The sequence below is a fragment of the Lemur catta genome, chromosome 17 (assembly GCF_020740605.2).
Source record: "Lemur catta isolate mLemCat1 chromosome 17, mLemCat1.pri, whole genome shotgun sequence".
NCBI classification, from domain to species: domain Eukaryota; kingdom Metazoa; phylum Chordata; class Mammalia; order Primates; family Lemuridae; genus Lemur; species Lemur catta.
The window spans coordinates 22,393,565-22,407,529 of NC_059144.1; the positions used below are offsets into that span (position 1 = coordinate 22,393,565).

Consider the following 13,965-nt stretch of genomic DNA (forward strand, 5'->3'; position numbering starts at 1 on the left):
TTTTTTTTTTTTTCTTCGTTGGCATCCTGGGGAGGGGTCTTACTCTTGCTCAGGCTGGTCTTTAACTCCTGACCTTGAGCGATCCTCCTGCCTTGGCCTCCCAGAGTGCTAGGATTACAGGCCTGAGCCACCATGCCTGGCCTGAGTTTTCATTTTAGTGGAGAGGTAGAAAACAAGAAGTAAACAAATAATGTTATAGATTGTGATAAGTGCTATGAAAGAAATAAAGTAGTAAGAGGAAATAACAGGGAAGAACGTACTGTGCTGGGTGTTCTAGGAAAGCTTTACTGAGGTGGTACTTAAGCAAAAATATGAAGAGCCAGTGATGGCCCATCCAGGGATGAGTGCAGGATGAGAAGGAACAGCAAGAACAAAGGGCCTTAAATGTGGAAAAAGCACAATGTGCTTAAGAAACCAACAGAAGGCCATTGCAACTAGAGTTTTCCAGTGAGTCTGAACCACTGGTGGGTAGTTACTTGTACTAAAAAGAGAAAAAAATAAAATATTAGAGTGCACTGTACATGTTTTAAGAATAGTATTTCAATTGTATTTTGATTGTGTTTACCAGGTTGCAAATGTATTTCTTATTGTGGGTAATGGTCAAAAAAGTTTGAAAGCCACTGGGCTAAAGTATAGTGAATGTGGATGGACAGGAGAAGGAGATAAAATTATAGAGGTTTTCTTTTTTTTAATAAACCTATTTTTTAATAATCCTAGATTTACTAAAAAGTTGGAAAGATAGTACAGAATTATATATCCATCAATTTCCTCTCATTTTAAAATCTGACATAAAACTATGGTACACTGTCAAAATTTAGAGACTGACACTGGTATATTAGTGTTAATTAAACTTCAGATTTTATTTAGCTCTCATTAGCTTTTTCTTTTCTTTTTGAGACAGAGTCTCACTTTGTTGCCCGGACTAGAGTCCCGTGGCGTCTGCCTAGCTCACAGCAACCTCAAACTCCTGGGCTCAAGCAATCCTTCTGCCTCAGCCTCCTGAATAGCTGGGACTACAGGCATGCGCCACCGCACCTGGCTAATTTTTTCTATATATTTTTATATGTCCAGTTAATTTCTTTCTATTTTTTAGTAGAGATGGGGTCTCGCTCTTGCTCAGGCTGGTCTCGAACTCCTGACCCCGAGCGATCCTCCCGCCTCGGCCTCCCAGAGTGCTAGGATTACAGGCGTGAGCCACCGCGCCCGGCCGAGAACAGTTTTTTCTATAATAAAATAATACTAAAGTGCAGTTGTGGAGGGGTTAGGATGGGTAAGGCTTCCTGGATTGAAATTTTTAAGTGGAAAAAAAATCAGGTTTTGGCTCTTTTGTCGGGCCAATATCAATAGAAGTAGCCACCACTTTGCGGTCCATTTAATCCTCAATTTTTCGAGGTAGGCACAATTTCTCTCCTTTCGCAGAGGCGAAAAGAAGTCAAGCAATTTGTACAAAGTCCCGCAGAGAGGGCCCCAGCCAGCACTCGTCCCACCGCGCAGCGCTATTGGCCTAAGTGCGCAAACGTCCCAAGCACGGAATGAAAGCCCCTCCTAACCTCAAACATCGGCAACTTCCGGGAGATTGCCTAAGAACCTCACCGCGCTTGCGCATCCCCGTGGCGCAACCCTCTCCGTCCCGCCCCCTTCTGGAACGCGGAGCCGCTGAGCGGGCTGGCGGCCATTTTGTGAAGCTGCGAAGGAGGTGTTGGCTGCGGTGGGCTCCGGGAAGCCGTTCGGGCTGGGGCTGTCGGCCGCGGGGCGGAGGCACTCGCGCGGGGGGTAACTCGGGTCTGGGTTCTGGTGCCGCGCAGCTCTCCCCGGTAAGACTCCCGCAGCCCCGGAACGTGCGGGGCTGTGCGGGGCTCGAGCCGCCCCTTGGTGGCCCGGGGCGGGGCCTTCGGAGGCCCCCGAGCCCGCCGCAGCTAGCGTCCCACACAAAGGGACGGGGCAGGGCTGCGGGGGACCTGGGGTGCTCCTTACGTCGAGATCTGAGAGGATGTAAGGAAGGCGCAGGAGAGAATGAGCCTGCGTACCGAAATGAGGACGCGGCCATAGCGAGGACGCCCCCATAGCGAGGACGCCTCCGTGGTTTCAGAGAGGGAGGAGGCCAGATCTGGGCGGCCTGTTGGCCTACAGCTAACGGGAACTGCTGTGAAAATACACCTACTTCCTGAATAGGGAAGATTTATACCTACACCTCTGTGCTCGGAAGTGGGGAGATAATAGTGAGGACACTCCCTCAACCCAGAATGGAAAGGAGGCCCCTGTGGCCTACCAGGAAAAGGGGCTACGATCGGGACACACCTGTGGGGAGGAAGCCGTAGTCGGTACACTGCAGTGAGTCCAGGAAGGAAGGCTCTGAAGCGGCCGCCTTCGTGGCCTGAAGGTATAGGGGGTTGCAGGGAGATGCTTACTCTCCTGAGTTGGGCAGTTTGAGAAGCCAGCCTCTGAAGCAAAAAAGTGGGGATGAGTAAGCCTCCCAAGGCATGAGCATTGTAGTTAGATGCCAGGCACTTCGTCCGCAAGTAGGGAAGGGGCTGCTATGACCAGCACCGTTAGGACTCCCTAGGGAGTGGTGCCTCCGGTACTGAAGGAGGACGAGGTCGGTGGGATGTAGAAGGTGGGTGCTTTTGATGGAGAGTTAATTGAGTTTGTCTGAAGGTTGGCTGCGCTAGTTTACGGCCACGTGCAGTGGGTGGGCGGGCCTTTGAGGCGCTACAGGTTAGTGGGGACACTAGTGCATCAGACTTAGCTGCTGGGTTGAAAGCTTGTGGGCTTTTTGTGTGCCTCCAGTGGGTGCTGTATAGTGAAAAATCTGAGGGGCTCCGATGAAGGTTACTCAGGGTTATTAAGTGCTAAACATTCATGCAGCTGGGTGGTGTGTACTAAGAATTGCAGGCTTGAGAGATTTCTGGGCCCTAAAACTTAGCTTGGCTCCTAGATTCCCAGAGATGGCCTAACGTAAATTGGGGTGGTTGGCAGGGACCATTTTGTATTATTCATTGATAGGGTGATGCTAATCAATATAACTTGAAAGAGTGATGGCAAGTGAAGGCTAGGAGTTTCTCTTACAGCTTCTTGCTTGAATGGTTTGAAATGGTGTAATTTTTGTAAAATGCAGTCTTAGCAACAAGAAGTGCCTGGGACCTTGTTAACTGGTGTATATTGTTAGTGCATTTCAGAGCATGTGCAGTTGAAAAAAATCCTTCAAGTCTGGACATGTAGGGAAATCTTTTTTTTTTAATTATAGAAATACAGGACTGGTTGTACTTGTTTTGAAATTTGGTAGTTTTGATAGAATGGAGGATTTCTGGATTTAGTAGAAAGCAATTGTGTTACGGCATTTTCCAAGAATTGTTTTTGTAAAAATTGGGAAGAACTGTTACAGGTGGTTCAAATAACTTTATGGTAATTTAATTTATGAAGAAAATGAAATGTTTGGCATGTTTATATAAAAGTTAATGAAGATGTGCTTAGTATGTATTAATTGGGCAGTTTAATGAAACAGGCAATGCATTTTTATATCACTTTCATATGTTCAGTTAAATGTTGATTACTTTGTTTATGGATTGTCATGCATAATTTTAATTTTTTTAATGTTCATATCTGTTAGGTGAAAAATGTGATGCTTTAGAAACCATTGTTGCAGTTACTTGGAACATATAGTTACATATTAATACCAGTACACTTTAGGCTTCTTTTGCATTCTTTGACATGTAAAATATTTTGATGACTGCAGATTGAGAGTTTGGGAGTTGCTGGTACAGTTTTTGGATGCGAAACTTGATTTTGTGGGCCTGTGTGTTCAGGTGCTGGAATCCATTGACAATTTGATGCTGTTTTTCCTCCATCTTGCAGAAAGCCACTCCCTCACTCAAGTGTGGATGAATATTTTCTTTTGTAGATGCTGTAGGAAAGAACTGTCAGTAACTAGTTGAACAAAAGATGTTTTTGGATATCCCCCACTAAAATGCAGAGACTGTTGTCTGGTTTTATAACTTTTTGCCTGGCCTGCAAGTGCGTAATGTTTGTAGAGTAAATGAATACTGTTAAATGTTTTAGGTCAACTAAACAGAAAAATACTTTCATCTAAATTATAGTTTTATCACATTTTACTACCAACACCCATGTACCTTTTGGTTTGCGCGGAGTTTAGTTAATTGTTTAAAGCCAGCTTTTAAGTCTTAAAGCCACAGTGAAGGTGAATGTGGTTAGTTAGGTTAGAAGTAATAGTTTTGCTCTTAAGTTTAAATGATAACAAGATACTTTCGTTGGCATTTTGGGGGATTGAAAAATAACTTAATAGTAAAATCTTCTTGGCAGAGGAATATCTCATTTAGAAATGTCTTCTGATTTGCTGCCTTTGAGTACTGAATAGAAGTTAATGGGAAAATTGAGTAATGCATTATAAAAGGGATGTATCTCCATCAGTGTCAGAAGAATTTTTTCATTAAGAATGATCCCAGAATCTGAAATGTATTCCATTTTGGGGATGGGGAACAAAATCAAGTGGATGAATCTGGTTGTTTCATAATGCCTGTCATAATGTGATTATACCGCTTATAGCATTGTGCCCATTGCAATTGATTCTCTGTTGCTCATCTCTGAGGTGAACGTTTGAGGGGTTGCTGGTTTCTTGTTCCTTTGGGATCTGAAGAACCTGGCTCTGCTGTACCCTTGTTCTTGTCGATTAAAGACTGATGGATGTTTTATTACCAGATGAAGAGTGGAAATTAAGTTCTAGTTTGTGCCTTGACTTCTTTCTTGATAAAGAGGTTTGTTGCCAGACATTTTATTCTGAAATTCCAAGTGATAAGAAAGTCTGTGTTATAACATGCTAAATTTTTGTAGCAGATATTTGTAATTTGTTCACCTATCTGGTATTTGTCAAGCTGAAGCAAAGCCTCTATGTTAGGACTAATTTGTAACATGAATGGAAAACGTACTAATGAAAGCTTCTTGTTTTATATCTAAAATATATCAGTGGATTTAATGGCAAATCGGGCCCATTTTCTCCTTCCCTACCATTATGCTCTATCTGTAGATAATATATGTATTTTAAATGTTTTATTGTATAGAATTATTTCAGTCTTAACACTTCTAAAGTTCACCAAAGCTTATGGTCAGTGGGGTGGATTTTTCATTTTGGAATCCTGCATTCAGTTGCTGGCTGACATTTAGAACACAGGAATGCATGGGTTCCTGGAAAACAGTGATGCCTCTGTTAAATTATTGTGATCTTTACGAAGTGAGGTGTCAAAAGAAATAAAAGTACTGCAGTTCTGTTTCAATTTACCTTTCTTTTTTGAACAAAGAAGTATAATATCAAGGGTTATGAAGTTCTGACCTCTAGCTTCAACTTTCTGCATATTTTTCCTTGGTATGGAGTAGGAGAGGGCTTCCTCTTTGCTGAAATAGAAGAGAATCACAAATTTACATCTGAATTGATTTTGTGCTTTAAGTTGAACACATAAAAGCTTGAGGTAGGCATTTGCCAAATTCAGCTGGGCCATTCTACCTGGCCTTGTGGAATAAGAAGCTTCCTCCCTTTTAAAGTAAGTTCGGGTAACCTTATAGAAATTTTTGAGAACAGACCTAGCAAGTTCCCTTTGAGCTTAACTGGCTCACCCTGAAATTGTTGTTCTCCAGATGGACATATGATGCCTTTTTGGGTCTGGAAGGAAAGAGGCTGAGGAACTTGTTTCCCTTATATTCAGAGTATATGCCCTGGCCCTATACCAGACCCTTTGAATTGGAGTCTCCACTAGGGATCACATGTTTATCACAAGTGCTTAACTAGAAAATTACCCTGGTTCTGTGGCTCCTAGAGTTAAACCTATACATAAGTACTTCAATAATTCATGCTCTTCCTCATTGCTTTACTTTGAAGCAAGCTTTTTCTGTTTCACATCTCCCTTTGTGACCAGTTAGATAAACGACTGGATGTGCCTTTTAAGTGTTTAGATTCTTCAGGTGCAATTAGGCTAGAGTTGTACTGCTCTGGGCTTTTGAAAGTGTGTTGATATTTACATTGCTTTTTGTGGTTGAACAACCTCATTGTTCCTTAGTAATCTGAATAGTTGACTAGAGGATGTTTAGCTTGTCCTTTAAAGTTTGGAATTTGTCCTTTAAAGTTTGGAATAACACTTAGAATTTTTGAAATATGTTTTACTTTTTGGTGCTGATTATTAAGCTCACTGGTATCTTGATCTTGAAAGATATTAATTTAAAATGAAGCATCATTTGGATAAATAGTTTTCTATTGATAATACTGAACAGTGACAATTTTCTTCTACGCGCTTTCTCTGAATTAGTTATTTGGTCATATATATTATATATATTGCTTGTGAATTGTTCATAACTTTACCACTTTGGAAGAAATTCCAGTGAAAGATGAGTGACCTGTTTTTACTTGGGGAAATACTTTTACTATGCCAGACATTTTTAGGGATTTTTTTTTAAGCAAGTTTTTTTTGAAACTTGTGCTATTAGAAGAGAAAACACTTTTCTTTAATAGTTTGAACCCCAATGGAAATAGTCCTTATAGCCAGAACTTTTACTTCGTTTGTTTTGTGATATTTGATGCTATTTTGGTGCAAAGGAATTGAGAGTACTTGCAATAATTTCCATGAGTATCCTTGAATTGATGACTTAGTTTGTCCAGGAATTGTTATTGTGCGAACTTGTGCTTTTTCATCAAAACTTTGGTGAGAATCTGGGGAAATAGACTTGTTTTACAGAGTTTTCTGGACTGGTTTAATCATCAAGTGGTAGAAGCAATGACTAGCTGTGAAGCTGAGCTTTATGACTGTTTTAGTTTTCAATTGATTGATTTTGGGGCTAATTTCTGACATATTCTTGATGTATTAAATATTTAAATATTATGAGACATACTCAAATTTGAAAGCAATATCAAGCAAAAAGCACGGTGTGGGATTTTGGTTCATATCTTTCCTTTTTTTTTTTTTTTTAAATATGCTTTCTAATGAAGTACTCTGGTGGTTTCAGACTCGCCTTCATAATGTACAGTTCAGTGTGGCCTGTGAGTGTTGTATTGTGTTTCCTGCATTGATTTTTGCCTCCATTTATTCTCTATTGCAGTCTAAAAGTTGGTTTTAATTGGTTGCCCACAGGATTGACTTGGCCTCTACTTCTTGTTAAGAAAATACATCTCTTGTTTTATCAGGTAAGAGATTTTGAATAGAGAGTTCGTTTTTATACAAAATAAAATGAGATAGCTTATTATGAAATATGAAATTATGTGTAGTAACTAAATTGTGTGTGTGTGGTTTTTTTTTTTACAAGTTTATCTGAGGGATGGGGGAGGGGTAGATTTGGTATCTTGAACAGTTGTTCCCTCTTGGGGTCAGTTTTATATGGATGCCTTTCTTCTGTTGCATTCCTTATTGTTAGGCAGTTAACAGCTGTTTCATTCCTCAGTAGCATTTTAGACTAATTACATATACAGGTGCTTGTTTATGGTTATTTATATTCCCTAGAGGTATAAGTAAAGATATTAGGTCATATGTTTCAGAGTACAAATTTTAGACTTCAGATGGATCCTTAGCAAATAGAATCTAACCCTCTTCTAATGTAGGCTCGAGATAGGTTGAAATGATTTATCTGTGAAACAGTTACTTAGTAGCAGAATAGCAGATGTTATTTCATATTTTTTCAGAATCTAAAAACTTTTCCTCTTCAGGTGGTTTTAAGAATAAATCTTGTGCTCTACTTTGGTTTAATACTCAGCCCTTTTCTAGCTGGTAATCTGAGGCAGATTTTTAATAGCATGCTTTCACGTGTACTTTGTACAGACTTTCAGAAAACCCCTACTCAACAGAAAGTGGTTTAAAAACTTAACTGTATATGTCACTTTACCCCAGTGTTTAATTTTTGTGTTCTTGGGACTGTATCAAGTTCCTATTTATTGTCCCAATGCAAACTTATATCTCGCTCTCAAGTTGTTTGGATACCTGGATTGTCCATGATATTCCCCCCATACAAAGTGATTAAGCATTTTTAAAAGTTGAACAGGAATGCTATCTCAGTTTTGCATATGGCCACATATTCTAGATTCAGTAAGGAATGCAAATTTGATTTAATGACTTGGGAAACTTCTGATGAACTTCCTTATAGGCTGCTAAATAGTAAATAAGGAGAAAAGAGTCTAATGGTATGATGTTAATTTTTCTTGTTGACTCTTACAGTCTGTAAATGAAAAGCTTCTCCACCCTCCCCATATTTCTAGTGTTTTATGATCATCTCACAAAGAGCATTTTCTGTTTGCCAGTCCATCTTTTCTGTATTAAATTTGAAGGTGGCTTTTATTTTTGTGTATGAGTGTGTGATAAAACTGTCAAAGCCAAACAATATATTTCTCTTTTTTAAACAGCAATTATAATATTGAGATATAATTACTGACTTTGTTGCATTGAATTAGTATTCCCGTAGTAGTTGACATTAAAGAACTGCTTTCATGGAGTTTCAGAATTCTTAGTGCTCCTAGCAGGAAACCTTGCCCCTTCTAAATGTTCTTATTTGACAAGTAATAAAACCAAATCTTAAATAATTTATAACTTCCTGGAGGTCACAGAGCCATTTTAATAGGCTTACATTTAAAAGTTCATTTTTAAGATGGCTTAGAAAACACCTGTTGTTGACCACATTAATTTCAAAGTAATATTTTTTCCAGTCTCAAGAATTTGGTTTGTCATTTTCTGTAGAGCAGCCCTTGTATTTGCTCTTAGAAGCCCTTAGAACTGAAATGCTGAAATTCAAGAGAAACTTCTTTTTTGTTTAAATCAAAATAGACGATATCTAAGATCAGTTAGCAACCAGATATCCCACAGGAATTACATAGGGTCAGAGACTGCAACAACCACAGAGTAAAGTTCACACTCTAGTTCTTCTAAAACAAAAACAAAAAATACCTCTTTTTTATTGTCAGCCCTCCTCTAGGGGGAAGACAAAACTAAATTTTTTTTAAATGGAGGGTTTGGGTATGAGTCATTGGACCTGAGTTTTAATAAAACAGTCACAGTGAATGGCACTATAACCAGGTTCTACTTTGGGGGTAGTGAATATAGGTAACTCAGATTTTGGCTGTTCTATTCACTATTTCTTTTTGGCTTCTTAGTATGTATTAACCCTGTTTATAATAAATCCACATGTGGTGTTTTTTTGTTTGTTTGTTTGTTTGTTTGTTTTTTGAGACAGAGTCTTACTTTATTGCCCGGGCTAGAGTGCCATGGCGTCAGCCTAGCTCACAGCAACCTCAAACTCCTGGGCTGAAGCAATCCTCCTGCCTCAGCCTCCCGAGTAGCTGGGACTACAGGCATACACCACCATGCCCGGCTCACATGTGGTTTTATTTAAAACAAAGCTATAAGGCAGATTGAAAAGTTTTAGGATGAAATATGAAATCAGTTCTCATTTGACCCTTGAATCTACTTTAGTGTTAAGTATTACTTGTAATTCATTAGTATTCTAGCTTTGTTTCTGTTGCATTTTGAGGCTGAGCTCTATAAACTCACACTCTGATAAGTCTATGAAATTATCAAGTGTATAGGGAACATGCTAAACCAGTTTTAAACATTAACTTCAATGCATCCTTTGCATGTTTTTCCCCTATAGATTGTTAAACTTTGTTTCCTGATTTGACTTACACGTTTATTTTAAATCTTAATGATTAGTGGTCTGAATGATGTATATGGTGATTTTACTGTCCTACAATTGTTTTTTCCTGAGCCTTTTGAGTCTTGGGGCTGAATTACTAATTGTTTCCAGAATTAATGCCTTGTGGAAGTTGAAATTGTCTAGGTTTTACATTGTAAATGGCAGGTAATGTTCAGTTTTTAGAATATCTAAATTAAAGAAAGACATTGCCTGTGATAGCTTGAGGGAATATTTGAGGGCCTAATATGGTAGCTGGTCATTCTTGTAGCTAAAAACTTGGTGTGATAAACAGGAGTCTGACCTGGCCGTTGCCTTTTCTCATCTGCAGGTGTGTGTGGTTTCAGCGCAGCATGGCTGTGGTCATCCGTTTGCAAGGTCTCCCAATTGTGGCGGGGACCATGGACATTCGCCACTTCTTCTCTGGATTGACCATCCCTGATGGGGGCGTGCATATTGTAGGGGGTGAACTGGGTGAGGCTTTCATCGTTTTTGCCACTGATGAAGATGCAAGGCTTGGTATGATGCGCACAGGTGGTACAATTAAAGGGTCAAAAGTAACACTATTGTTGAGTAGTAAAACGGAAATGCAGAATATGATTGAACTGAGTCGTAGGCGTTTTGAAACTGCCAACTTAGATATACCACCAGCAAATGCTAGTAGATCAGGACCGCCACCTAGCTCAGGAATGAGTGGCAGGGTAAACTTGCCTACAACAGTACCCAACTTTAATAATCCTTCACCCAGTGTAGTTACTGCCACCACTTCTGTTCATGAAAGCAACAAAAACATACAGACATTTTCCACAGCCAGCATAGGAACAGCTCCTCCAAATATAGGACCTTCCTTTGGGAGCCCAACCTTTAGCTCGACTGTTCCAAGTACAGCCTCTCCAATGAACACGGTCCCACCGCCACCAATTCCTCCAATCCCAGCGATGCCATCTTTACCACCGATGCCGTCCATTCCCCCAATACCAGTTCCTCCTCCAGTACCTACATTGCCTCCTGTGCCTCCTGTGCCCCCAATTCCCCCAGTTCCTTCTGTGCCACCCATGACCCCACTGCCACCCATGTCGGGCATGCCGCCCTTGAATCCACCACCTGTGGCACCTCTGCCTGCTGGAATGAATGGCTCTGGAGCACCTATGAATCTGAACAATAACCTGAACCCTATGTTTCTGGGTCCATTGAATCCTGTTAACCCTATCCAGATGAACTCTCAAAACAGTGTGAAGCCACTTCCCATCAACCCTGATGATCTCTATGTCAGTGTGCATGGAATGCCCTTTTCTGCAATGGAAAATGATGTCAGAGATTTTTTCCATGGGCTCCGTGTTGATGCAGTGCATTTGTTGAAAGATCATGTAGGTCGAAATAATGGGAATGGATTGGTTAAGTTTCTCTCCCCTCAAGATACATTTGAAGCTTTGAAACGAAACAGAATGCTGATGATTCAACGCTATGTGGAAGTTAGCCCTGCCACAGAAAGACAGTGGGTAGCTGCTGGAGGCCATATCACTTTTAAGCAAAATATAGGACCTTCTGGACAAACGCATCCCCCTCCTCAGACACTTCCTGGGTCAAAATCACCCAGTGGGCAGAAAAGATCAAGGTCAAGATCACCACATGAGGCTGGGTTTTGTGTTTACTTGAAAGGGCTACCATTTGAAGCAGAAAACAAACATGTCATTGATTTTTTTAAAAAGTTGGATATTGTGGAAGATAGTATTTATATAGCTTATGGACCCAATGGGAAAGCAACTGGTGAAGGCTTTGTAGAGTTCAGGAATGAGGCTGACTATAAGGCTGCTCTGTGTCGTCATAAACAATACATGGGCAATCGCTTTATTCAAGTTCATCCAATTACTAAGAAAGGTATGCTAGAAAAGATAGATATGATTCGAAAAAGACTGCAGAACTTCAGCTATGACCAGAGGGAAATGATAATAAATACAGAGGGGGATGTCAACTCCGCCAAAGTCTGTGCCCACATTACAAATATTCCATTCAGCATTACCAAGGTGGATGTTCTTCAGTTCCTAGAAGGAATTCCAGTGGATGAAAATGCTGTACATGTTCTTGTTGATAACAGTGGGCAAGGTCTAGGACAGGCATTGGTTCAGTTTAAAAATGAAGATGATGCACGTAAGTCTGAACGCTTACACCGTAAAAAACTTAATGGGAGAGAAGCTTTTGTTCACATAGTTACCCTAGAAGATATGAGAGAGATTGAGAAAAATCCCCCTGCCCAAGGAAAAAAGGGATTAAAGATGCCTGTGCCAGGTAATCCTGCAGTACCAGGAATGCCCGGTGCGGGAATGCCTGGTGCCGGAATGCCCAGTGCTGGACTGCCGGGTACCGGAATGCCCGGTGCCGGAATGCCCGGTGCTGGAATGCCTGGTGCCGGAATGCCCAGTGCGGGAATGCCCGGTGCAGGCCTGCCCAGTGCTGGACTGCCCGGTGCGGGAATACCTGGTACGGGAATGCCCAGTGCAGGAATGCCCAGTGCAGGAGGTGAAGAGCATGCCTTCCTGACTGTAGGCTCAAAGGAGGCCAACAATGGGCCTCCATTTAACTTTCCTGGTAATTTTGGTGGGTCAAATGCCTTTGGGCCACCACTCCCTCCTCCAGGATTAGGAGGGGCCTTTGGTGATGTTAGGCCCGGTATGCCTTCAGTTGGAAACAGTGGTTTGCCTGGTCTAGGACTGGATGTTCCAGGTTTTGGAGGTGGACCAAATAATTTAAGTGGGCCAACAGGATTTGGAGGGGGCCCTCAGAATTTTGGAAATGGCCCTGGTAGTTTAGGTGGCCCCCCTGGTTTTGGAAGTGGCCCTCCTGGTCTTGGAGGTGCCCCTGGGCATTTGAGTGGGCCGCCAGCTTTTGGGCCTGGGCCTGGGCCTGGGCCTGGCCCAATCCATATTGGTGGTCCCCCTGGTTTTGGATCTAGTTCTGGAAAACCAGGTCCAACAGTAATTAAAGTGCAGAACATGCCCTTTACTGTGTCTATTGATGAGATTTTAGATTTCTTTTATGGCTATCAAGTAATTCCAGGCTCAGTGTGTTTAAAATACAATGAAAAAGGTATGCCCACAGGTGAAGCCATGGTGGCCTTCGAGTCTCGGGATGAAGCTACAGCTGCTGTCATTGACTTAAATGACAGGCCTATAGGCTCAAGAAAAGTAAAACTTGTATTAGGGTAGCCACTCATCAATTCTTTATAGGATAGTTCTTCATATTGCTGTGATTAATGCATCCAGATTGTTTTCCTAGTATTTCCAGGTTAGAACCTGTGGATTGTTTCAATTGCATATAGATTGGTTTCCATAACATAGAGCATTGGTTGACTGTTTACAGAAGACTCACTACCAGGATAAACATTGCTGTGTGTTACAGTAAAGCTATCTGGAGAGAACACAAAAATGATTTTGGCATACCATTAGAGAAACCATTTGTAAAACTCAAATGACCACATGAAGCTTATCAAGGAGTCTAGATTGGTTTTGTTTTATATCATATGGGATGAAGAAAATAGAAAGTAGAGCTCATTGAGGGTGTTCTTGCCAGCTGCTGAAAAATAGAAGTTGGCTACTTTCGGAATTTGGTTTAAAGCTGGACAGTTTTGCTTTGTTATAGGGTAAAGCTTTGTCTAAAGTCCTCATTTTCTTTAAAAATTGAATAAAATCTCTGTATACAGATTCATTGTATGTACCTTTATTGCTTCTTGAGGGTTCCTGCTGTATAGACAGTCCTGCTTCAGAAGTTGCTGCTTTGTTTACGTAATTGACTCATTTGTAAATGAGCAGAACTGTTTTGTTGGGTTTTTTTCCTAAATATAAAACTCCACACGTGGTTTGTGCTATAACCTTGAACTTTGATGTCACACTTAGAACTGTGTGGAATAAGACTTGCCATAAAAATAAACTATGGAGTCCTTTGCCTACCAGAGCCTTTTTGGTTTGACCGTCAAGTTTTAGTTTAGTCGGTTTAAAAAGTGTTCATGTTGTTTGGATGGGATCAGAAACCAGAAACCACTTTTAATAATCAGCGTTTAATTACTTGATTTGAAGTCCTGTCCATTGTGGACTAATTGTTCTAACAATTTTCTTTTGTCCCAATTTATCTGAAATTTTGGCCTTTAAGAAAATAAAGAGGGGTCCATTCATAAGAAAGAGCATTATTGTATCAAGGTTTTTAAAACTGAAGTTGAAATTGTTAGCTTTGTTAGCAATAGTATTATAGAATAAAAGATCTATAAGTTGGTTCATAGATTGATGATGCGTTTAATCCTGTTACTTG

The 13,965-nt window shown here is 40.7% G+C and overlaps 1 protein-coding gene across 22 annotated transcripts in view; it reads left to right on the forward strand.

Moving 5' to 3' along the window:
- Positions 1-1,620: 1,620 nt before the first annotated feature.
- Positions 1,621-13,965, forward strand: part of LOC123622391 (RNA-binding protein 12) — a 34,996-nt gene continuing 22,651 nt past the window's right edge. Inside the window, exons 1-3 of one of the 22 annotated variants that reach the window (XM_045528694.1) lie at positions 1,638-1,814; positions 7,128-7,180; positions 9,998-13,604. In XM_045528694.1, coding sequence (XP_045384650.1) covers positions 10,020-12,869 — 2,850 coding nt within the window. In that variant the 5' untranslated portion in view covers positions 1,638-1,814; positions 7,128-7,180; positions 9,998-10,019 and the 3' untranslated portion in view covers positions 12,870-13,604. The other 21 variants (XM_045528691.1, XM_045528693.1, XM_045528704.1 and 18 more) reach the window with 21 other exon arrangements.